The 24,710-nt window shown below is 41.9% G+C and overlaps 2 protein-coding genes across 5 annotated transcripts; one reads left to right on the top strand and one right to left on the bottom strand.

Moving 5' to 3' along the window:
• The first annotated feature begins 2,761 nt into the window (after positions 1–2,761).
• Positions 2,762–13,858, top strand: golm1 (golgi membrane protein 1). 3 transcript variants are annotated; one of them, XM_080766603.1, is made up of 11 exons: positions 2,762–2,986; positions 5,626–5,769; positions 6,287–6,466; positions 6,795–6,849; positions 7,036–7,138; positions 7,294–7,408; positions 7,502–7,676; positions 9,846–10,070; positions 10,830–10,988; positions 11,368–11,466; positions 11,610–13,858. In XM_080766603.1, the coding sequence occupies exons 2-10, from the start codon at positions 5,641–5,643 to the stop codon at positions 11,463–11,465; spliced, it is 1,239 nt and encodes a 412-aa protein (XP_080622729.1). In that variant the 5' UTR covers positions 2,762–2,986; positions 5,626–5,640; the 3' UTR covers position 11,466; positions 11,610–13,858. The 3 variants fall into 3 exon arrangements, with proteins under 3 accessions (XP_080622729.1, XP_080622730.1, XP_080622728.1); XM_080766604.1 differs by having other exon boundaries at positions 5,623–5,769; positions 11,621–13,858; XM_080766602.1 differs by having other exon boundaries at positions 2,763–2,986; positions 5,623–5,769.
• naa35 (N-alpha-acetyltransferase 35, NatC auxiliary subunit) lies at positions 12,988–24,465 on the bottom strand. 2 transcript variants are annotated; one of them, XM_080766600.1, is made up of 23 exons: positions 24,379–24,465; positions 23,439–23,567; positions 23,256–23,289; positions 22,930–23,044; positions 22,032–22,106; positions 21,615–21,782; positions 21,248–21,314; positions 21,103–21,146; positions 20,943–20,993; positions 20,498–20,581; positions 20,096–20,210; positions 19,659–19,837; positions 19,272–19,331; positions 18,972–19,078; positions 18,739–18,805; positions 18,199–18,297; positions 17,816–17,994; positions 16,623–16,759; positions 16,231–16,298; positions 15,991–16,131; positions 15,710–15,832; positions 15,360–15,440; positions 12,988–15,093 (listed from the first exon to the last, which is right to left on the bottom strand). In XM_080766600.1, exons 2-23 carry the CDS (start codon positions 23,557–23,559, stop codon positions 15,034–15,036), a joined length of 2,175 nt encoding a protein of 724 aa, XP_080622726.1. In that variant the 5' UTR covers positions 23,560–23,567; positions 24,379–24,465; the 3' UTR covers positions 12,988–15,033. The 2 variants fall into 2 exon arrangements, with proteins under 2 accessions (XP_080622726.1, XP_080622727.1); XM_080766601.1 differs by having other exon boundaries at positions 23,439–23,561; positions 24,379–24,436.
• Between the last annotated feature and the right edge of the window lie 245 nt (positions 24,466–24,710).

Genomic DNA, 24,710 nt, shown 5'->3' with positions numbered 1-24,710 from the left:
TTCATGGTCTGTCAGGGCATCCGTCATGATACGCTCCAGAAAAATGTTAAAGAGAATTGGTGAGAGAAGGCATCCTTGGCGCACTCCAATTGTTGTCCTGAACCAGTCTCCGATAGCTCCGTTGTAGATAACTGCGCTGGTAGCTTTGTTGTACAGTTGTTGTATGACATTGACAAGGTTAGGGCTGATGTTATATTTCCTCATGGTCGCCCACAGTGCAGCATGCCATACCCGGTCAAAGGCTTTCTTGAAGTCAATGAACACGTGGTAAAGGTGTTGTTGATGCTGCAGATATCTCTCGCAGATAATCCTCAGGTTGAATATCTGTTCTGTGGTGCTCCTTCCTGCCCTAAATCCAGCCTGTTCTTCCGCTATGATTAGTTCAGCTTGAGGTTTTAACCTATTCAGCATAATTTTCAGAAGGACTTTGCTGGGATGGCTGATGAGACTGATGGTGCGGTAGTTTTGGCACAGTTGAAGATTGCCTTTTTTCGGAAGTGTGATGATGAGTGACTGTGTCCATGATGTGGGCCATTCACCACTCTGCCAGATTTTATTGCACAGGATGGTGAGGGTGTCGATCATGGCATCTCCCCCTGCTTGGACGAGCTCTGCTGTGATGTTATCTACTCCAGCAGTTTTTCCTTTTTTCAGTGCTCGGACTGCTGCCACAACTTCTTCACGGAGGATGTGAAGCTTGTCTTCTTCCTCCGTGGATTGAGGACATGTCAGGACTGTTGGATCTCCGTTTGCCGTGTGGTTGTAGAGGTCAGAGCAGTATTCTGTCCACCTATCCAATATGTTCTGTTCTTCCGTTAGGCTTTCACCGGTCTTGCTCTGAATTGCAGAGACTCTGGTCGGTTTTGGTCTTGTTAACTCCTTAACAATTTGATAAGCCTTCTTGGTGTTGTTGTTGGCATTCAGGCTGTTCTCAACTTCTTCGCACTTTCCCTCAATCCAATTCTGTTTTGCTGACTGCATGCCTTTCTTAATGCTCTTGTTGATTTCTCTATAAGCCTCAGAACCTTCAGGTGTGTTCTTACTCTTCTTCAGAGCTCTCCGCTTGTCACATAAGTCTAGCAGTTCATTGGTGACCCAAGGTTTCTTTTTTGGGCGGAGTTTGCCAAGGATCTCAGTGGCAGTTTCGGTTATGACTGTGTTCATTGTGGTGGTCATGTTATTGACATCAATTTCTTCTGAGCCTAGGATGAGCAGTGGTGCAAACCTCCCTCCTATCATTGCCTTGAAGGTTTCTGCAATCTCAGGGTCTCGTAGTTTGTCCAGATCAAACTTCATTCTGGTGCACTTGGAGCTGTTGATCTTTTTCAAGCGTAGGCGGAAAGACATCAGAACGAGGTCGTGGTCGCTCCCAATGTCCGCTTTTGGGAAGCTGCGTGTCCTCCCGGTGTTCACGCTTGAGCGAAAGCGCTTCTTGACCATGATGTAATCGATCTGGTTGTGGTATTCTCCACCGGGGCTGTGCCAGGTCCATCGTCTGGAGGCCTTATGGGGGCCAAGTGTGTTCACTAGCAACAGGTTGTTGTACCTGGCGAACTCCAAGAGCCTTAGGCCTCTGTCGTTGGTCTCGCTGTTGCCATATGGACCACATGTGTCTTTCCAGTTTGTGTAAGCATCCTCTCCAACCTTCGCATTCCAGTCTCCTTGTACTATCATGATGTCTTTCTTTGGAGTTTGATCTAGGACTGCTTGTAGTTGTTCGTAAAAGTCTTCCACCTCACTGTCCTCATACGTGGATGTTGGGGCGTAGGCCTGGATGATGGTGATGTTGAATGGGGTTGCTCTCATACGAATGGTAATGAGTCTGCTTGAGACTGGCCGGCAGCCCATGAGTGTCCGTAATGTCTTTGTGAACAAGGAAACCAACACCCTGCTGGTGTTTGTCTTCCTTGCCACTGAAATAGAGCTTGTGGCCTACATCGGTTGATGTTTCACCGAATCCTTTCCAACGTAGCTCACTGATGCCTAATATATTCCAGCTGTATTGATCCATTTCGTGGGCTAGCTCCTCGAGCTTCCCATCAGCGGTTAGTGTTCTTACGTTCCAGGTTCCCACTACTATATTGTCTCTAGTGCGGAATCTGCAGAGTTTCCCAGTAGTACATTTTCCACCTCCGTCCTGGTGGCCGACGGTAGGCGCGGTCCTTGTTGACCCGGGCGACGACCGAGCCGGTATGGGTAAAGCTGTAGTTGTCATCATGTGGTGTGTCTTGGGCAATTAAACCTGGCGGCGCCCATCCCTCTCCAGGTTGGATGCAGTTTAACGTCATACCCAGGACTAAACAAGGACAAGGTGGACCCTGTTGTAAACAAGTGTAATGCTTAATTGGGTCGTCCACTCACAGTTAACAGTCTTTGTATTGAGTTTGTGCTTGAAATGTACTGTAATTCTGCAAACTGTTAATAAATATTTCAATCAATCAATCAATCACACACACACACACACACACACACACACACACACACACACACACACACACACACACACACACACACACACACAAAAATGATAATGTCTTGTTGTAATAGATTGATTTGAAATTTGAATGCATTGTCTCAACTCCGATTATTTGCGCAAGATCCTAGAGCGGATACGGAAACGTGTACATATGTGGAATTAACGGATGCGCTTCTGACTGAGCAGTTGGTTCCTGAACATACTCCTTCCCACCCACAGGCGCGCGCGCGCACAGTCTCACCACACACACACACACACACACACACAGTGTCACACAGACACTCCTTCGCCGAATCGCCGTCCGTCCACCCAGTTACAGTCAGACACAACAGTCAACAACGGACTAGCGGAATCAGATTGCCTGGCTGGCATCGATTCATTAAAATGGGTACGAGATAATTTCACATCGTCCCGTTATTGTTGGAGAACGTGGCAACTTGCATTCCGACTAACGGCGTTTAACGTCCCATCATCTGGAAACGACATTGGGGACATTTAGAAGAGCATCGGGTAAGTGATGTTTGCTAGCCTGTTAGCATGCTAGGAGCTCATTTAACCCGTTTCGAACCTGGCAGGCTGCAGTAAAACAACAGCATCAGCATCATACTCGTCATCAATGTTCATCATCGGTATTGTTGAACATTTTCTCCCGTGTGTTACACAGCGATTACTTATTCATCAGGTGATTTATTTGTATTTATAAATATGACTGTTTAATCGTATACAGCCAATGTGTACCCCGGGCAATGCAGCTTCCTGTACACATATTGCATTTCAAACAACCTAGCTACATGGACCAGAGCAAGAAGCCGAGTTTAATACGGTTTGATCATATACTCCTGCAGTCCTGCTAAAGCTTTGCCTGTCTTGCCTGCAATTATGGACTGTGATTTGATCAGACATAGACTGTAAAGGGGATATGATTCCCTGAAGCATAGCTTTGAGGTGGACGTGTCAGCTGTCAAACCAACACAAGGCGCGTGTGTGCGTGCATCTGCATCATGCACCTAAACATGCACCATTCTATGCAATAATAATGCAACCACACACCCTGATGACTTGCGAGTTGGTTTATGTTAAGTAGTAACTAAGTAAGAACTAAGTAACAAACTATCTCTACACCTGGGTAAAACTGAATCCATTCTCTTTGGTTCTAATAGTAATCTCAGCAAGACAGATGACTTCTTGATTGGGTGACAATGTTATCACAAGAAAAGATGAAATTACCTACCTAGGTTACATCCTGGAGGCAAATCTTTCCGGTGATAAAATGGCCAACTTAATCAATAATTCAACCAAAGAACAAGATTCCTATACAGGATCTCCTCACTGGTCAACAAAAACACCTTGAAGACCCTAACAGGAGCCCTCGTACAAGGTTTCTTCGACTATGCATGCACCTCTTGGTACCACAGCCCCTCAAAGGCCCTTAAAACTAGGCTCCAGACTTCCCAAAACAAACTGGACAGGCTACTACTTGGCCTCACTCCCCTGCCCACTTAGACAGGCTGGAATGGCTTAGGGTTGACGACAGAGTACAGCATCTTGCAAGATTCGATACACCACCAAGATACCCATGTACCTGTCTAAATACTTCCTTAATTACAGACGGCTGCAATTAGAAACTGGCCCCCGTAAAATCTGAATCCCCCACCCACCCCTTTTTCCCCTCACTGTATATGTTTCTTTTCCCTTTTTACCTCCTATGATGATTTCCTGTTTTTAGTTGTGTATATTCATACGTCTCTAATTGTTTTGATGAATTTAAAATGGTGGGGCCTATTGTAAACAAGTGTAATGCTTAGTTTATGGTGTCATCCACTCACAGTTAACAGTTGTTGTATTGAGTTGTACTTGAAATGTACTGTAATTCTGCAAACTGTTAATCAATCAATCAAGTACAAAGTAAAATCAGTGGCAGACAGTGATCCGAAAATGTATAATGTAAGTTCCTACCGTGGTCTCCCTCCTTCACGGGAGAGAGACCATTTCTACTGCTCTTCCAAGACTGATTGGCTGCTTGCCTTGACCTGGAAAGACATTGCAGCATGTATGAGCTTCAGGCAGTACTAACTACATACATGTCAACCAGACACCGGGGTCTAGATTTCTCAATGGAAGAGTAGGGGACTCGGGGAGAGAGACTACCTCCAACCATTAACTTGTCACAAGTTCTCACAACACATCATCATACAGATTGGTTAAAATAACAGGTATTCATTCCAGATTGCAGCAATGTCAGAGTACAAGCGGTGTGACTGCAGGTTTATTTAACATGACACCATTGTTAAAGTACAATTAAAACAGGTGCATGACAACGGGGTTGCACTTCCACACAAATGTGTTGTAATGACAAAAATGTCCCCTCTCAGTAACATTAATTATTGATTCAACATTGCTGTCATGTGAAGTTTGACCAGTGTTGTTATGAATTATGATTAATGGGACTGACCTTTATATGATTGACCCAATACATTCATGTGTTGAGTAATACTTTCATCTGCGTAAGCAGTGAGCACATACTGACACACTCTGTTTTTATGTCTCTCTCATATCTTCTGGCCATGTCATGTGTAATAAACATGTGTCACCCTTAGTTAGAGGGAGACTTATGGACCACTAAAATCACAAGTGTAAAGATGAGCACAACTTTGTTTTGTCATCCAAAAAAAGTTTTCAGCTGTTTGTTGGCTCATGGCTTTGGAATTATCTCATTGTATTACAGTAGACTTGGAACTGACTAGGGTGTGTGTCTCATAGGCCAAACACTTGCTGAGTGTACTCTCACTGTTGACAGAGACACATTGTGTGCACATCTTTTGCCAGGTGCTGGGCGTCAAGGCATCAAAGCAAACATCAAGGAGAACAGGAAGGAACATCCACACAGAGCTCCATAGAATTACGTTAATGTATTGGCAAAAAGCCGCAGCGTTTCTACTTTCTACCGTTAGGTCTCCATCAGGCAAAATATCTCACTGTTGAATATGGTTTCTCAAAGCCACTGATGTATCCTGTTAGCATGGACAGACTGGCTAGTTTAAAAAAAAAGATAAGCCAGCAGATAAGCCAGCAGACTTGATAAACAGACAGATAAACGTTATTGAAAAAAGACAACTGGTTGAAGTTGACCCGTGTTCTCTTCTCAGTAGGTGCTGCAGGCAGCCATGGGTGGGCTGGGGAATGGCCGTCGCGGTGGCAGGTCTCCTCCCCTGATGATTGGTGCTTTGATCGCCTGTATACTGGTACTGGGCTTTAATTACTGGGTGTCCAGCTCCCGCAACCTGGAACTACAGGTACTGTGTGTGTGTGTGTGTGTGTGTGTGTGTGTGTGTGTGTGTGTGTGTGTGTGTGTGTGTGTGTGTGTGTGTGTGTGTGTGTGTGTGTGTGTGTGTGTGTGTGTGTGTGTGTGTGTGTGTGTGTGTGTGTGTGTGTGTGTGTGTGTGTGTGTGTGTGTGTGTGTGTGTGAATTTGAGTGATTGTTTATTTTCTTTGCTTACCGTGGTTAGACTATAGTTCAGTTGTGTGTAGACTTAAGACTACTAGACTGTGTACCTTTTCAATGCAAAGGGTTGTTTTGGTTTGGCATTCCGCTTGATTCTATGTGCATGGAAGACTATTGATACAGGAGAGGAACTGAGGAAGGGCTTTTCAGAAATGTAGGTTAGGAAAAGGGCACTACACGATTACACACACACACACACTGTTTTTGTAGATTTCTTTAGTTCACTTTGGGTGCATTGTCACATTTGTCAGCATGTGAACTTGTTTTCCAATTAAGATTCAAGGTTTGTCCCATCCCATGTCACCCAGACCAAGTTGTATGCGCTGGAGGGTCAGGTGCGGCGCAGTGCAGCGGAGCGAGGTGCCGTGGAGATGAAGAAGAATGAGTTCCAGGATGAGATCCAGAGGCAGAAGGACCAAATCGTCCGCATAGAGAACCTCTACAAGAGGCAGTTGGAGGGAGTCCAGAACACATGCAGCCAAGACAAGGTACTCGTGTGTTTGTGTGTGTGTGTGTGTGTGTGTGTGTGTGTGTGTGTGTGTGTGTGTGTGTGTGTGTGTGTGTGTGTGTGTGATCTCCACCAGGTGAGCGATACCATATCGGCATGCATGACAAAGGCCATCTGTTAAAACTGAGCCTGTTGTGTCCCACTCCCAGATAGCAGACGCACATTAACAGAATAAACTAAGCCTGTTGTGTCCCACTCCCAGATAGCAGACGCACATTAACAGAATAAACTAAGCCTGTTGTGTCCCACTCCCAGATAGCAGACGCACATTAACAGAATATTGACAAATAACTGTGGTTTGCTTTCAGGGCAGCTTGCAGCTGAACATTTCCTCCAGTACCAAATCAACACAGGAACTAAAAGGTAAGAGTTTACTCTTATTTTGTAGATTTATTTTAATTCATAACAAATGGATACAACACATTTTTCAAATCATGTTGAATTATGCACAGTGGTCTCATAATACAAAAGTGCTGATCCACAAAAATGATGGATACTTTTTTTTTGTCGTGTGTGTGTGTGTGTGTGTGTGTGTGCATGTGCGCGCAGGTCAGTTGAGCGAGCTGAACAATGACTTGGGGAAGCTTCAGAGGGAGCTACAGAGTTGCCAAGCCAACCTCAACACCCTAAACAAGAAACTGACTTATGACATGTAAGAAACACCTATCCTAAGCCTTTTTGACATTTTATTGACACAGAAGTCGGGTTCAAATTATATTTAAAGTATATTTAGTGGTCGAAAAGTATACATATTACTTTGCCATGCTCAGACAGATATATCTTTGTTTGTACATTACATGAGAATAGGACACAGTGCAACACTCAGATCCTGTCTCAGAAGGAGCTGTGTGATGAGAAGCTTGCAGCTATCCAGAAGAAGAAGATGGAGAAACTTATTCCTGCCCCTGCTGTGTCTTCTCAGGTCAGACAACCCTTTCCTGTCACACTGACACATTGTAATCATGTCCAATTATAGTGACAATGAATTAACTAATGTTGACTCCACACACCGCAGGTTAACACGGCTCCCACGCTAAAGGAGGAGGGGAAAAATAAAGATGAGGGCCTAGGGAAGGCGGGACTTGACGAAACCAAGACGACCCCTGTCTTAGGCCACATTCCTGAACTATCCCAGTCTAAAGCCAATGACCTACCAGAACTCCTGACCAATGAGATCACAATGGATAAAGGTAATGGAAATGGAGAGGCCTTAATGTCTCAACCTGTTGGCCTACTGTACATGGCACTTAAAGGGATAGAACAGGGTTGTCCAAACCTTTTTCAAAGGGGGCCATATTAAAAAAATATTAAAACACCTTAGATTCTAAACGATTCAATTTAACTATCATCATCAATATTTAATATCAATGGTATTTTGTAAGGTGTGCGCTATGAGCAAAAGGTGTAACTCAGCCTTTTTTTATCCTTTTGACCTTTTTTCATCCTTTTTACCAATGTAACCAGACGAACAAGGTAAAAAAATAAAAAGAAATACAAATTATACTCTGGAAAATGCCCACGTTAAAAAACTTTAATGTAAAAGTACCCCATACTGTTGGGCGGGCCGCTCATAATACAATTCAGGTACAATTCGCCGCGGGCCGCACTTTGGACAGCCCTGGGATAGAACAAGCCTGAGCAATCATTCCCTACAGGCCATGGGAGCTGCAAATGAACTTGTTTGCCATATTCAAATTGTATGGGGGAGAAAAAAGGCTGCTGGATTTGTGTTCTTTGTGTTGTTATTTCTACTTCACAATCTGAAGTACCACTAAACCCACTAATTCAGGTGTGGGCAACATCTTTGGGCTGATCACCCAATATAAGACTGAATACCACCATGGCTTTTACGTTTTATTGTTATAGACAGTTCATTTGAATAATACAAACGTAGAATAAGCCAGTAATTTAACAATGAAACCTAAACAAAGAACGAGTCAGTCATTTAATATGGATAATAAAGGTAAGAACATTTCTGATTATATGGGTTGAGAGAAATGTTTCATGAGCCTCATACAACGATGGCTTGTTTTCTTCCTCACCTAAATGGCTCAATCTAATCACCTGGTAGATGAAAACGAGGTGGTTGCCCAATGCCCACCCCTCTACAACACAATGCCCACCCCTCTACAACACAATGCCCTCCCCTCTACAACACAATGCCCTCCCCTCTACAACACAATGCCCACCCCTCTACAACACAATGCCCTCCCCTCTACAACACAATGCCCTCCCCTCTACAACACAATGCCCACCCCTCTACAACACAATGCCCACCCCTCTACAACACAATGCCCACCCCTCTACAACACAATGCCCACCCCTCTACAACACAATGCCCTCCCCTCTACAACACAATGCCCTCCCCTCTACAACACAATGCCCTCCCCTCTACAACACAATGCCCTCCCCTCTACAACACAATGCCCACCCCTCTACAACACAATGCCCACCCCTCTACAACACAATGCCCACCCCTCTACAACACAATGCCCACCCCTCTACAACACAATGCCCTCCCCTCTACAACACAATGCCCTCCCCTCTACAACACAATGCCCTCCCCTCTACAACACAATGCCCTCCCCTCTACAACACAATGCCCACCCCTCTACAACACAATGCCCACCCCTCTACAACACAATGCCCACCCCTCTACAACACAATGCCCACCCCTCTACAACACAACTGGAAGAAATCACATGCTTTTATACACAAATGTATATATCCATGTTTCTTGGGGTGTGTCTGCGTGCACTCTCTTCTTTAAGTTAACCATTAGCCACCAGAATTAATTAATTACTTCACCTCGTACCGCCAGGATTTCCCCCTCATTCATCCCTTATTTCAAAGAGCCGAAACCTGCAACCGGATGTTACAAATGTTACTTACACCGTGTGTGGTGTCGGATCCATATCCGGTCTCCTGCTCGGCGATGAGAAAATGGTCCGCGACCATTACAGCGTTGGCTACGGGCCATCAAATAAAGCTTGTTTTGACCAGAAATGGCATCTGGGACAAGGAATTGGAGATGAAGGCGATCGAAAGAAACAGATACAGTGGGCGTGGGTCCGCGCAGCGGTCAAGATGGTGCGCTCCATTGCTTTTGATATCATCACCTTGCAACCCAATGCTAATGTGAGTAGTATTACGACTTGATCGATCATAAGCACTATAAAATGCCAATGGCACTGGGTCAGATTAATAATTGGCGTAGATCTACGCCAAAGGTGAGGAATGGGTTACGGTGCATAAAGAGATGCAAGAGTGCTGGTGCCAGCATGTGTTTGACTGCTCTTTTTTTCAGCATGTGTTTGAGCATTGTTTTGTTCTTTGCCTCTCCCTGTAATATTGCTTAGCACTGGACACCCCAGCAGTCCTGCTCCTGCCCTCCTTAAAGGATCTGTCCAAGCCAGAGTCTGTTCCCTCGGCCGCAGTAGTGAAACAAGACACACTGCAGCCTCTAGAGGGCACTGTGGGGACAGAGGGAGATGGCACAGCTGACAGCAAACTGCACAAGAACCTGACAGAGGATAAAGAGGTGGAGGTGTTGGATGCTCATGGAGAAAAGACACAGATAGAAGGTATCATTTCAACTTTATGTCCATATTAAACCTACTGGTACTTTTTATGTAGTTTAACATGGGCATCCCAGACAGTTATATAGGCTGAAAACATATCTAAAATAAAATGGCAGATGTAGATGCTCACAATGCGTTGTATCATGAAGAGTTGTGACCTTAGAGATCATTATGTGTAATGTACTTATGCACCGAGTGCAAGCTTGTAGATCTGCTATTTTTGAAAGATCTTGAAAATGTGGGCTCGCCCCAACTCATGTATAGCGGTGGTTCACAAAGTGTAGTCCGGGGACCCCTGCAACTTTCAAAGCAATATACGTATCGGACATATTTATTTTAGTGAAAATGGGGAATACTTTGGAAACAACTCAAATCTTAAAATGCATTGCAAAGGACCTGGTTTGAGTAACACTCATTTAACGGGATGACAGGGGCATCAGCACTACTGGCCACCACTAGAGGGGGCTGTGAGGTGACATATACTGTATGCTTAATTTGCATAATGTCATTTGTAATTGTATGTTTTATGTGATAGCCTGGGTACTATGGATGTAAATTATCAACAAATTGAATAACCGCTTAAGCTTTATTTTTTATGTCATAGCATAATGCGAAAAATAGACGTGACATGACGTGTTCTAGATCTTAGGTTCTTATGTAGAGATGGACCCTGGCATGGAGGACATGCTGTTTGGCCAGGGGAAGGCAGATGAGACCGTGTTCTAGATCTTCTATTGATTGGTTCTTATCTGTTGTCTGTAGAGATGGACCCTGGCATGGAGGACATGCTGTTTGGCCAGGAAGGTAAGGCAGATGAGACCCCTGGCGGCTCCAAGGACGAGGAGCCAGAGGACTATGACGGAGATGAGCGAATAGTGGACGGAGGAGACTCTGAGAAACCACAAAATCAGGAGAATATAGGTGAGTTTGGATTTACTTGAGGGTGTGTGTGTGTGTGTGTGTGTGTGTGTGTGTGTGTCTGTGTGCGCGCATGTGAGTGTTGGAGAGAAAGATCTAGAGAGACTATTAGAGACATCCTTGAATTCGTGCAGAGATGAAAAATGTCACTTTGTTAAATACACTCACATCTGACATTTTTCTGTTCCCTGCTTTTTCCCTTGTTTGGGATATGGGATTTATTAGGTAGGGACTAGACATTTATTGACTAGTGCGTGTGCACGGGGGTGTTTACAAGGGTGTGCATGTTATGAGAATAATTGCATGTTGCTGCTTTATGTATCAAAATATGTCTGTTTGATGTTGTACAGTAAAATAAATTGTGTGTTTGTCTGTCTGATAGACAAGGACATGGAGGAGGCGCTTGCTGACTATAATGGAGATGATGAGAATGAAGGAGAATTTGAGGCAGACAAACAAGCAGCGCTTGCTCAGATCTAAGGTACACACACACACACACACACACACACACACACACAATACATCTCTCTTGGTTTCACCCTTTCATAAAATGGGGAGGCCCTTTTTTGTAATAAAAAAAGAATTTCCTGATTGCTTGATAAAATTACTCAAATTTGTTTTTAGGGCTGTTGAAGACTTGGGGAACGAGTCTCGCAATACACACTATTCACAGATGCACGCTGAACCAGGAACTATTCAGGACTTCTGCACAACTACATAGTGCGATTGAATACAGCCATATGTAATGAACACAAACACAGGAACAATCTGGCCACAAGTAGGGAGAATTTCAAAGTCAAGTCCTTTTTTCATTTTTTTTTTTACTATTTTATACAGTTGGTGAGAGCTTTTACATACAGACTTATCTCATGTTGTTTGTTATCAAATACTGACTGGACAGTATTTGATAACTGTCTATCACACACACACACACACACACACACACACACACACACACACATGATGTACATGCATACATGAGTTAATCTACTGTACAGTGACAGGTGTCTTAGATTGAGAGGCTTGACAAGTCCATCCTCCCGTGGTCTTCTAGAAGAACAGCAACATCTCACATTTTGCCTTAAGTTACTCCTGGGCCTCATATTCATAAAGTGTGTCAAAGGAGGGATGCTGATCAGTGGCCACGTCTCATTTACATAATGGCTGAATCAGGCTTGGTGAAGCTGTGTGTGGTACAAAGTGGAAGGGGTATGTTGCAGTATTGCTACTCCTTTACAGTGTTGAGAAACATAGCAAAAGGTTTTGTTGAGCAGGCCATTGCATTTCAAAGCAGAATGTGATTTGAGAATGTGAATGACCATGGATTAGTCACCCCAGTGTATCAAATAACTTGTGAGTACTGGCCCTGGTCTGCTGTAGTGAATGTGCTGTGTTGTTGATGGTGAGCTAGGCTGAGAACTGCCTAACATTTATTGACTAGGAAAAGTGATATGGAAAAATATGAACCTAGGTCATCCACATAAAATACAGTCTACTAAATTAAATAAATGTCAGACAATAGATATGTATCCAAACTTTTATAATGAAAACCTAAATAATGTATTGCTTTTTATTTTGTATTTTACATAAATTCTTTTTGTTTCAAGAGCAAAACATTTTACTTAGAACCAGTCAGAATAATTGTTAACTCTGCTATGTCATCAAAGCAAATAACCAACCTTTTAGCCATGGCCATTATTGTGCATAACATTTTTGTTTTTGGCCACTCATCAATCATTTTAATTCTGAGAGAAATAATCCGTTAACAATTGTTGTATAAAATGGTAACATGATGGTGTCACATTTTTGTTATCTTAAAAGACTTACAAAAAGGTTGTGAAACAACAGCACAATCTGAAATGGTAAAGAATAGCACTGGTTTTGGAATGGTGATGTTTAGAATTGCTTCATGGAGTCACTCTTGTTCTGAAGGTCACCCTCTTGTAGAAGGTCAAGATTAACTTATTTAATCAGTAGATGTGTTTTGTTTTCTTTCCTATTGTGTTTTCATCAGGGCTTTTTTGATCAAGTATAAAAGAATGTTTGATTGTGAATGTGCTCAAGTCACAGGTTGATCATGAATTGGCATTTAAGGTTTTTTTCTTTTAGTTTGGATGATGATTTCTGCGAAGTACAAGATCGTCATGTGTAGCACAGCTGACCATATAGAATGAAATTAGATGAGAAATAAATTGTAATCTAACCAGTCTGAGATGAATGCTCCATTGTGTTGAAAAGTGACGTGTCACTTCTTCCTTCTGTTTCAATGATGAAACCTACACTGTACAATCCTGAGTCTTAATTTAACTATGGGAGTGTTACATTTGTACACTCTGGCATACAAATACAGTACATGGGGTCCGTTGGGTTATATTTTGTGTACGCTGAGTAACAAATGGATGAGAGTCCATTTGGTTGTATTTGTACACTGAGGTAAATGAACACTCAGGATGTAACTGTTTCTAGGTCTGCACTTAAGCTGCACTTAAGTTGTTTCTTGAACACAATTTTAACGATGTAATGGTTTTTGTAGATGCAGCAAGTCAGCACTGTGGGTTAGTGTCCAATCCATCATGAAGCAAAGCTTGCATACTGTATACCCACTGCTTATCATGGAATCAACTTTGTCTGTCTGTTTTGTGCAACCGTGTACACACTATCTGCTGTAAATCAAATTGGAGAGATTTATGATTTGTATTTTATTTTTTTGTACATGGTTCTTTTCATTGCTGTTGGAACTGATTTTTTTTTCCTGAACCAATAGTGAAGAAATTTGTGAAATGTTCAAGTGATCACAGGCTTTTCTTTTTCACTCCGTCACTCACTTTGGAAGTGAATGACCGGGATGATGAATAAAAAGGTTTTATTACCAATATGCGGTACATTGCCATATGATGTTCCCATAACTGTGCACAAAGTACATTTTAGCACACATTCCCCTCCCAGGACATGAGGGGTGATTATCTGTGCTTATGTTATCAAATATTTTGCATGACAATGCGTCCATATTTGACTTAGACTATTCACTTCACCCTCAGATGATAACAGGACCATAACAGGTAGCTATGTGTTCCTGAAATATCTCAGTTAAAATGCAAATAGTGTATAGACACATTGTTTTTGGCAGGGAGAGAACATACTGTATTTAGATATTAGATACGGCATACATGATTGAAACAGGAAATAAAGGAGCAAACCAAGTATATCGAGCCCCTCATATTTACATTTGTCCTAGTTTTAGCACTTTAAGCTGTATTCTAGTACATTCAGGTACAGCACTATATGCAAATAATAATGCTAGTATTGCTAAGTGATACATGTTAGGAAGAAGGCTGATGGCTCTAGTCTCTTTCCTTTTGATTGTGACAACACAACGAAACATGTTAACACCACAACCGAGAGCGAGACAAGTTGATTTATTCAGTCCAAGAGGGGCTGTTTTTCAGTCTTTAATACCGACATCCATACACATCCATGGCCCTTGGTGCATGCACATAATAACTGAGATCACGTAACTGAGATCAGTTGAAAACAATACAATGTTTTCACGTAACATCTTACTTTGTCCACCGACTGGTCTGAGACTTAATGACAGACAAGATGAATGCAAACCAACATTCAAGAGATGTGTATGCTTTTTTTTAGCAGAGGATGTACATGAAAAAGCTTCAAATGGATCACAGAGCTATTCTTTAAATCAATAAAGTGTCTGGACAGAGCTTAACATATTCCTCTGTAATATATCTCAGGGATCTTCTTTTCACACAAGCCCAATTTCTGATGCACATAACAACCCCCCCCCCCCCCCCCACACACACACACACACACACACACACACACACGTATGTAGATACAGTCAGTTAGGTTTGTCTGATTCTTGGCTGTGGTTTCATGTGTGTCATTCTCTTCTTCAGTCAAAAAAGCAACATCTTCAACTGTTTCTTGTCAGGTAGACGCACTTGTTCAGACAAGGATAGGGTCAGGAATATCACACATGTGGGGAGGGTGGGGTTAATCATGAATGCTGGTTTGCCAGTGCACTTCTGAATCATATAATCTTGACCACAGGAAAATATTTGTGAGCCGAGAAGTCGAACTCTGGGAGCACCTGATGACAGAAGTAAGAGCATTTCTAGGTTTTGAGGTGTACACAAATTATGTCAACTTAGTTACATACCATTGGCATTTTCATTAACTTATACTGAGCAGAACTGCAGTAATCCAAAATTGTATCCACCTGGAAAAAGTATATAATGACTAGCTTTTAAATAAGAGGTGAAAAACTACTTCCTATTCCAGATTATAGATAATGAATCAAAACCGCAGGCAACTGCAGTAGAGATTTAATTAAAGTACATGTGTAAAGTGCATTACCTTGGTCTCTTTCTTGTGTCCTCCAGCCAATAGCTTCGTCACAATGATGTTGGGCTTGGCCACCTTTAGGATGCGGTTGACCTGTAAACAACCATCAAAGTTAATACGGACTTTCTTACTCTATACTATATATACATATATGTGCTTAGGATGGGCTAGCGCCCCTCAAGGGATAGAGCGAGGTTAATTTAGGACTACATAAATGAATGAAATTAAAATGGCACAGAATAAAATATTGTACAAATGAGATTAGGATATGGGCTTGTAATGCTTTTGGCATTGAGGTTGATAATGTAGTTTGGTAACCTCAATTTTAACTACTTTTTGTTCAACTAGTCATATTCCCTGACCTCTGGGTCTGGAGTCGGCACATTTTCTAGGATGAGCTTGGCCTGCTGAAAGTGCTTGCTGGCTGCAAGGTATAGGTCAGCCGAGCCTGGCGGAGGATTGTACTTCTTCAGATCGGACATTTCCTGGAAAAAGAACAGAAAAAGAAAGTTCACCACCAGAGGTACATTCAGGTCTCATAGCAGCAACATCAGTAAGAATATGAGGTACAGTTTTACCGATAATACAGGTGTAGTGCACTAGAAGCACCTAGAAGTTGAGGGATTACAGACAAAAGCCCTACCTTGAACTGGACATAGTGTACAGGCGGGGGAGTAACCACACTGTTGAAGGGGGCGAAGCGGTGCTCATAGCGAACCTGCTCACTGTCCAGCTCAAACTGCGGCTTACGCACCTTCCCATCCATGTCCAGCGCTACCATGGTCTGCAGAGAGACAGACACACATGGTCTGAATGCAGATTCAAAGTATAGCCATGTCCATTGTGTACGTATTCCATGTGTATGTATGTGGTTCTAGTATACCTTGTACATGCCAGCGCACATGTTCTGGTAAGCTTGGCTCATGGTGATCTCCTTACTGAGAGGGCGTGCTGTCGATAAAACAGACATAACATTAATCTGATTATGAATTCCATAAAGTTTAACCGTATTTGTGAGGGGCGCTAGCCCCTATATACAGAAAATAAATAACAGAAAACTACAGAAAATAAATAACAGAAAACTACTGTAAATCTACAGTTGTAAATCTACAGTGGGAAATCCACTGTAGATCTACAGTGGGAAATCATGGTGGAAACGACTTCCAGGTTAGCCTGCACAAAAATGGCATTGATAGAACACATTTCTCTTTCTCTTCACAGCAGCACCTCCCAGTGGACATACTGAGTTCATACACAGAAGGAGGCTGGCTGTACCTTTCTTCTTCTTCTTGGTTTTCTTGCTGCTGCGTCCTTTCTGCTGCTCCTCCAGTATCCTTTCCTCTGCCATCTGAGACGAGTCCGCTCTGCTCAGAGTGGACATCAGCCAGGCATAGAGGAACTCTGACAGGTACCTGCACACACAACGCACACAAACAGGTAAATACCGGTAATCACAAAAATAAGAGTGCAGAGAGAACTAAAAATCACACCCGTGTGAAGTGAGGGGTGCTCATATCACAGATTAGGTGATGTAATGATGATGTAAAACAAACTGTGACAAAACAAACATTAAATTCTCTTTATTGTTAATGGGATTTAATGTTTGTGTTGGGGACAAAACAAATATTAATTTCTGTCCATTGTCAATGGCGTATTAAAAAACATTGAACTTAAAACAAACATTAAACCTGTATATAGGCGGGGCTAGCAACACCAAAAATGCACTCTGTCGAGCTGCCAACTTGCGCTTTGCAAGTAGGCCATGTATGGCTTAATTGTGCGCATGAGATGCGTTCATGGCACAATGCTATTAACCAATGTCTACTACAATTGCTGTACTAAATGCTGTACTAAATGTTTCACACCCATTATATAAAAATTAGTTACGTCACCAAGAATGGACCGGAGGAGGACACCAACATACATACATACCCAGCCGATACATACCCACTATTGACCTAATACCAATTTTGAAACGTACTTTAGTTACGTCATCAAGAACAATGGTCCCTCATTGGCCGGTGGAATATACCGACATACATACCCAGCCGATCGCTGTTCTTAATGACGTATGTGTTGGTGTTGTCCACCGGCCAATGGGTATGGCCGGTGGAGGACACAAACATACATACTGTATACATACTCATTGGCCGGTGGACAACACAGACATACATACCCAGCCGATCGCAGTGATTTAACGCTCTGCTTGCTCAAGTAACAACAGTGTAGTACATCAGAGACTGGGATACCAGGTAAACAATAGCATCTGTCCACTATCTAAATCAGATGTGTGGTCTGAAACCAACTTGAGTGTGTGTTTGTGAGTGTGTGTGCATAGGAGATTGCTCCTCCATTCTCACCACTGGAGGGAGCGCTGCTGATTGTGCATGACACAGAGCTAGTTCAGGGCAATAGAGATTATTCCATAATTGTGCACTTGTGTGTGTATGTAGTGCGAGTGCTCTTACCAGTAGATGTAGTAGTACTCGTGCATGCTGTAAAGTTCCAGTTCAAAGCCACTCAGCAGGTACTGGATCATAATCCTCAGGTTGTGGTAGAGGATCCAGGTGCCCAGACAAGCTAGGTGTTGTCTTTGAGGCTCCAGCTTCATCAGCAGACTATGCAGCGCCGCGTCCACCTTCTCTGCCTGTAGGGACACAGACGACAACATAAGGAAGAATGGCAAGGCAGCCTACTGATACTTTCTCAGGTTTCATGAAAATGTGTTCACAGGCCCACACTACACAGACACACAGACAGGAGTGATTCCCATACTTTACCCTGCGTTGCATTGCTGCAGGCATGAACAAACAAAACAGTAATAATGACAGAGGAAAGTGAGAGGGCAAACCTCATCCTGCAGTGTAGCGAACTCTTCCAGGATGTGTCCTAGTTTGTCTCTCTGCCTGGCTCGGTTGTGACCGTGGATCTGTATCAGACTACAGAACGGCTGTAAGGAGAAATGACACGCATCCACATCCAACACACACAATTTAAAGCCGTACTCTGTTAACTTTCATGTCCTACTTGAGATTCAAGCCCAGGTTCCCTGTTTTACCACTGAGCTACAGTAATAGAGCACACCTGCTTGCTCAGGGAAGACATTTTTAGAAACACGTTGAAGTTTGACCGTCAGAGAATACCACTCCATCAGTAGTGGTCAGACCCAGACAATAGGATCAAAATGTATCAATAGAATAGCAGGGATAAAACAATTCACCCACCACATTTGTGTTAGCCATATTGGATTAACACACTCTAACATGCATATTGGTCAAAATATCCTTTTGTTCACTATTACATACAGTAGTGTTACATAGTGTAGCTTTAAGAAATAGTGATGATAGCTTTACAACAGCTTCAATGGCAAACCCAACAAACTACGACATACCCTGGAGCAGTGTGTGACAAATGAGTCTATGTAGTCCTTGGCTTGGTGGTTGTTGAAAAGACAGCACCTGGATGAGACGACACATGAGCGCACACACACACACACACACACACACACACACACACACACACACACAAATCAAGCGCTAGCATATAACATCACAAATACATTATATATATAAAATACATTTACAAAACCTAAATTACTGAATTATCTAAAGGCTCCATACTTACTTGGATGAAAGGACAGGTGGGCTGACAAAGTATCTGAGAGCATCTTTGATCATGTCCTGCATCAGGTGAGTCCCGAACACTTTCTTATTATCTATCAGGAATGTTGTCTGAGGCGACAGAAAAAAAACATTTAGAACATCTTAATTTTTCGAGCGTGTGAAAAATTACACAATATGTTCTAAATGTCTGCCCCCCCCCCCCCCCCCCTTATTGGGCTAAAGTAAATCATCATCAGAGGTATTCTTTTTCACAATGTTGTTAGAAAGATAGAATTAATGAGATTGATTGCCGTTAGCTTACCTGTAGTAGAGATCGGGAGAGGACACAGGGAGACTGCTCACTGAATTCACAAAAGAAGTCCTAGAAATGTTCACACTAATTATTGTAATCTGTTTGGTCTTGATTATCAACTTCAGAATTTAGTTAAATCAGTTATAAATATAAACATCAGGTGAGAGCAATTTTTTATACTGTCATCATTCCATGTGAGAACACTAAACAGTTACTAGCTTGCAGTCCAAAATGAAATCAGTGTTAAGATTACAATCTAGACCATGAGGGTCGATTTAGAGCTACGCATTACAGGTTACAATTAAATTAGTTTGAGAAGGGAAAGGAGGGGACCAAGACATGTTGGGGAGTCTGGGGATACCCGGTCTGCAAAGTATAAATGGTTTGGGTGTTTACCAGTATGCCATGAAGGTTGGTGGTATTGATAACATCACAGACCGTCTTGATACGTTCTATGAGCTTGCTGAAGTACACCACCATGTCCTCTCTTTTGATGATCTTGGCGTAGCGGGGGAAGGTAGGGGGCAGCAGTCTCTGATTGACCAGGGGTTCAAAGCCCATCATGATAGGGTGATCTGTAAAGAAACATCCATGAATGAGGAGGAGGCGAAGAAAAAAACGCAACATAAAATAGCTGATCTACAGGCTCACAATGGGCCACATTGCCATGTGTCAGTAGTATCATATTATATACACTGTAAAATCTAATGGAATATGAACAGACTGTATATACACAGTATGTATGTATACATTATGTTCATATTTCACAATACCGTATTGTATCATCATATTATTATAATGGTTACATGTGTACACTGTCAGAGCGGATTTACCTCCTTTAGTGGTATCATTCTGTGATTGGATACCATATTGGATACTAGAGTGGATGGATTGCAGGAGATCAGCTGCTTGAGCCATCAGCTTCTGGGCCTCACCCACTGAGCTGGTCTGATAAAGAGGGTTTGATTAATTTTTGTTTCATTGACAGAAATGCATATGTACATGAACATGTCATTGTATTTCAAAGGGATAACACTAAAAAGCTTGAGAGCTTATTTACATTAATACATTTTGGTCCTTTACAATTATTTAAAATGCATCTTTCAGAGTAAATTAGTTTAGTTTATGTTTAGTCTAAGCTTATTACGTCTACCCAGTGCACTGTAGATCCATCAAAAATGTCAATGCAGTATGATTTTTTTATTTTATTGTTACTGCATAGGACTGTGTATTACCTCTTTCTTTGTAAAGGAGATCAGTGCAGTCAATAAAAGGCGTGTGAACTTGATTCTGTTGAAAAGTGCCAAACATTGCTGGTGCTGTGAGTGGAAAAGAATAAAACAATCTATATTGAAGGCTGAAGGATTAAACAAGTATTATGTGCATACATGCATGTGTTGAAATATTCTGAGCTGGTCTTTGTGGTTGAGAATATTTAAACTTTCCTGTGCGTCCAAAATCCAATAAAAACGTTACATGCAGAAACATAGTTTCCCTATTCTGGTGGGAACATTTGCTAAAATTGCAGATCTACAAGTTTCCGACGTGTCGTGTTGGGACTTGTAGATTGGAAAGTACAGAGCCAACAGAGCCATGTATTGAGCCAAGTATAGAGGGCTCAAGTGGTTACACATTGGACTGTGACAGTAAAACACTGCAGTAGTCAAGAGTCAGACTTACCTCCATCTCCACCTCCGGGTCTCGCTGCTCACCCTGTCGACTGCGTGTGCTCTGAGGGGGTGTTAGAAAAAGTCACAATCAGGGTTCAAGCTGAATTAGTTTCAGCAGGATGGGAGTAAATGAGCAAATGCAGAGCCAAAATGTACAAAGAACCATCTACCTTAACCCGCCTCTGTAACTCATCCTCCACATCTTTTAGCATACCTTGTAGGACACGGACACACACATTACTTTTTAATTAAGTATATTCAGTCAATTTCTACGTTTTGGATCAAATGAATCACCAGACCTTAATGATTCTTTACCTGTAACCCGCAGGTCTGTAACATTATTGGCCATCTTGAAGCCATATGTCATGGCCTGGAAATCTTCCTGTAAGCGCATACAGCAACAGTTTGGTCAAAGTAAATACTGACATATTTTCTCTGTCTCTGTCTGTGATGGCTTATGCATGCTTAATTTAGACTTCAATGTTGCACGCAGAAAGAAAATAGCTGATTTACAAGCATGCATCCATCTTAATCACGCTTCTGTCCTGAGTGACTGCACATTTGCAGACAGCAAAATCTATATACGTTTTATTTATTGTTATTAAAAAAAAGTCCATAATACAAATTCCAGACCCAGGAAAACAACATCACACTGAATGTAAGATTTGTACAATCTGCTTACCTCTTCAAACACAGCAGCCTTGTTGACTTTCTCACGAGCTATGTCACAAACTTTGAGTATTCCCAGGGCAAAGGCTTTAAGAGCTGGGTCCTCTATCAAGTCTGGGTTGTGGATGTACAGACAGGTGAATACAGTCTGGGCCAGAGAGTGGCCCTCCAACCATGTGATCTGCACGCACGCACACACACACACACACACACACACACACACACACACACACACACACACACACACACACACACACACACACACACACACACACACACACACACACACACACACACACACACACACACACACACACACACACACAAATTAACAACTTGTCCTATTTTTAGTAGCCGACCTCCTGGATTTTGTTTTATTTTCACACATAAACTCATTTTCACTTTGTCATTAATGGCAAGTGAATCATACCAAGCAGCAGAAACAGGTGTCTATGATCCCTATCAGGTCAGGTAAACTCAGGTCCCTCACTCTGATGGCGCCATCCTAAACCAGTGACAGAGAGAGGTGGATGATGTATGTTATGATACCATGGATATTTATAGGTTAAGATATATTGTATGCATGTAAACGTTAACATACCGACTTGTACTTTCCTGAACGGTATATATTGTCATTTGTCATACAGTATGTTTGACATTTCTTTTTCTATTGTTTTGAATGTGATATTTCATTAATTACTTATAGTAATAAGTAATAATTTGTAACATCTATCTTGTGTTTCCTTACGTTAATTTACATTGCTTTTGTTTTAGAGAAGAGACAGGAAAAGTGAGGGCAGAGAGCAGGGATTACATGCACCACAGATTATGAGGCGTGAATGGAATAAAGGATTTGCCCTTACATGGCTGCATATTATGTTTTCAGTTACACTCGCATGAACACTTTTTCCAAAGGAAAATACCCCATTACTGTAAAATGACACTTGCCAAAAGCTTACGACAAACTGGACAAAGTATATTATGTTAAAATGGTTGAGCCACCAGATGACTCAAAGTTGACCTTATCGCATGTCAAGTATGTTTTATGACCCTGCACTGCAGTGCATTAAACCAAAGAACAACTTTAAAAATGCATGGCTGTCAATCAGAAGATTAAACCGTTTGTCTTGATTTATCACAGTGCTTTATACCAGTGGACTCTCAAACATTTTAAATTCAAGGACCCCCAGTTTTGATATGATTTTTATTTCTGGCACAGACCTGTAACTCCTCAAGGACCACTGGGGATCCCAGACCCCACTTTGAGAACAACTTCTTTATACGATATACCGGTACTAGTAGACGGATAGGTTATAGTGGTACCATACCCTGACTGCCTGTTCAAAGTTCAGAACCTTCCTGTTGACCTGATTCCCGATCATTCCGGCATCCATCTTAGGATCCATCATCTCGATGGCCGACATGGCCTCAAACAGGCCAAACCTAGCATACCAGAATGGAGACTCAGATGATACATCGTCACTGACGGGCAGAACGTTATATTTTCATATTTGAACATTTTATGTTATAGAAATATAGATATACCATGCCGTTTGTAGCATTGTATGGGAAGCTGACTAATAATGCAGTTTCTGCATCTGCTTCCAATGCGCCCCATGAAATATATTATATCATAATCTAGTCATATACTCACAGTTTGTCATGAAGCAACTCGCCAAGGTTCAGTTCTGCATTCAATTAAAAAAAAAAAAAGAACAAGTCAAACTTGCTTTCCAAAATTGTGCAATTTGTCCAATTTGTCAGGCAGTGTGTGTGTGTGTGTGTGTGTGTGTGTGTGTGTGTGTCAGCATGCACAGGAAAAGGACAGAGGGAGTACCTTTACATGAGCCCTTGAAATCACGTGTGACATCAACCCAGTTGGCATTATTCTTCATCTTCTCAGGGATGCCCAGTCCCCAGCCAGCATCATCATCCTCAACCGACGACTTCATCACCATAGCTGCAGCTTAAAAAAATCAGGTAGAACGGAGTTTTCAAAATATCAAAAAGTGTACCAGAATATCAAGAGTGCTTTGATCTTTTGCCTCACAAATTGATATCCATATCAAACTAGAACACCTGCCCTATCCCCATCCCAAAATCCATACAAGTAGGCTAGTAGACGCTTCTCGAAAGGTCTTACAGGTACAGGACAGGATTGGTATACAATGGCCAATCTACAAGCTCACATGTGAGCTTGTAGATCTAAGGCCAACACTGCTTGTGTTCTGTAAAGCTAATTAGGAATCTTAAATTATAACCTAACAATTAAGGTGCTAATCACAAGCCTGAATGCAATGGAAGTCCTGTCATGCTAAGCAAACAAGACACTGATGATTGTCAGTTTTCTTTTTCAGATACACGGTAGGTAATTATTAATTAGTATGAAATGAATACCCGGGTATATCTTTTTAAAATAAGTCAACAAACTACTGTAACAGGTATACAATAACCTTGTCAAAGTATTCATTGTATAAAACTATTAAGTTAAATCTGGAATTTCATGACTGTATAAAAGATGATTTCGAGATGAATGAGGAGTGAGGACTCATAACATTATTTAGTTCAGTAGTGTAATACATAGTGATACATTTACTAATAATCAAAATAATATCGTATGCTAACAAGCTAATATTAAGCACATTGAACATTTCTTGCAAACAAAACCTAAATAGCATCAATTTGACCAATACTTTTATCCTATAAATCAACGGTAAATCCCAAACAAAGGTGTCGGTAATAAAACGTTGCATTGCCAATACTAAACAATGACATACCTTGCTAATCTTTTCCATTCAGATAGTACAGAACTCTTCGAATGCTAGAGAGACGAAAGTGCACAAATTAAACGTCATCACGCGAAATAATCCTGGGACATGTATTTCTTCAAAACACTGACCGTAAACTACAGAACAGTCCAGAAGTCCCGAATACGATGTCATTCTATGAGATTATTTTATTTTTATTTGATAATAAGTACATTTTATTTTTATATTTAACGCAGCAGCAGCAACAGTACAGATCGTACTTAAAAAAGACAAACTAAAATGTTGTTGGCCTTTAGCAGGCGCTCTTTCGTCATATCTAGGCGACCATGAATTTACCCCCA

The sequence above is a fragment of the Protomyctophum bolini genome (assembly GCF_963924005.1).
Source record: "Protomyctophum bolini genome assembly, chromosome: 6".
NCBI lineage: Eukaryota > Metazoa > Chordata > Actinopteri > Myctophiformes > Myctophidae > Protomyctophum > Protomyctophum bolini.
Note: the sequence above shows the minus strand (reverse complement) of the source record. Positions and strands in the feature narration are given on the sequence as shown.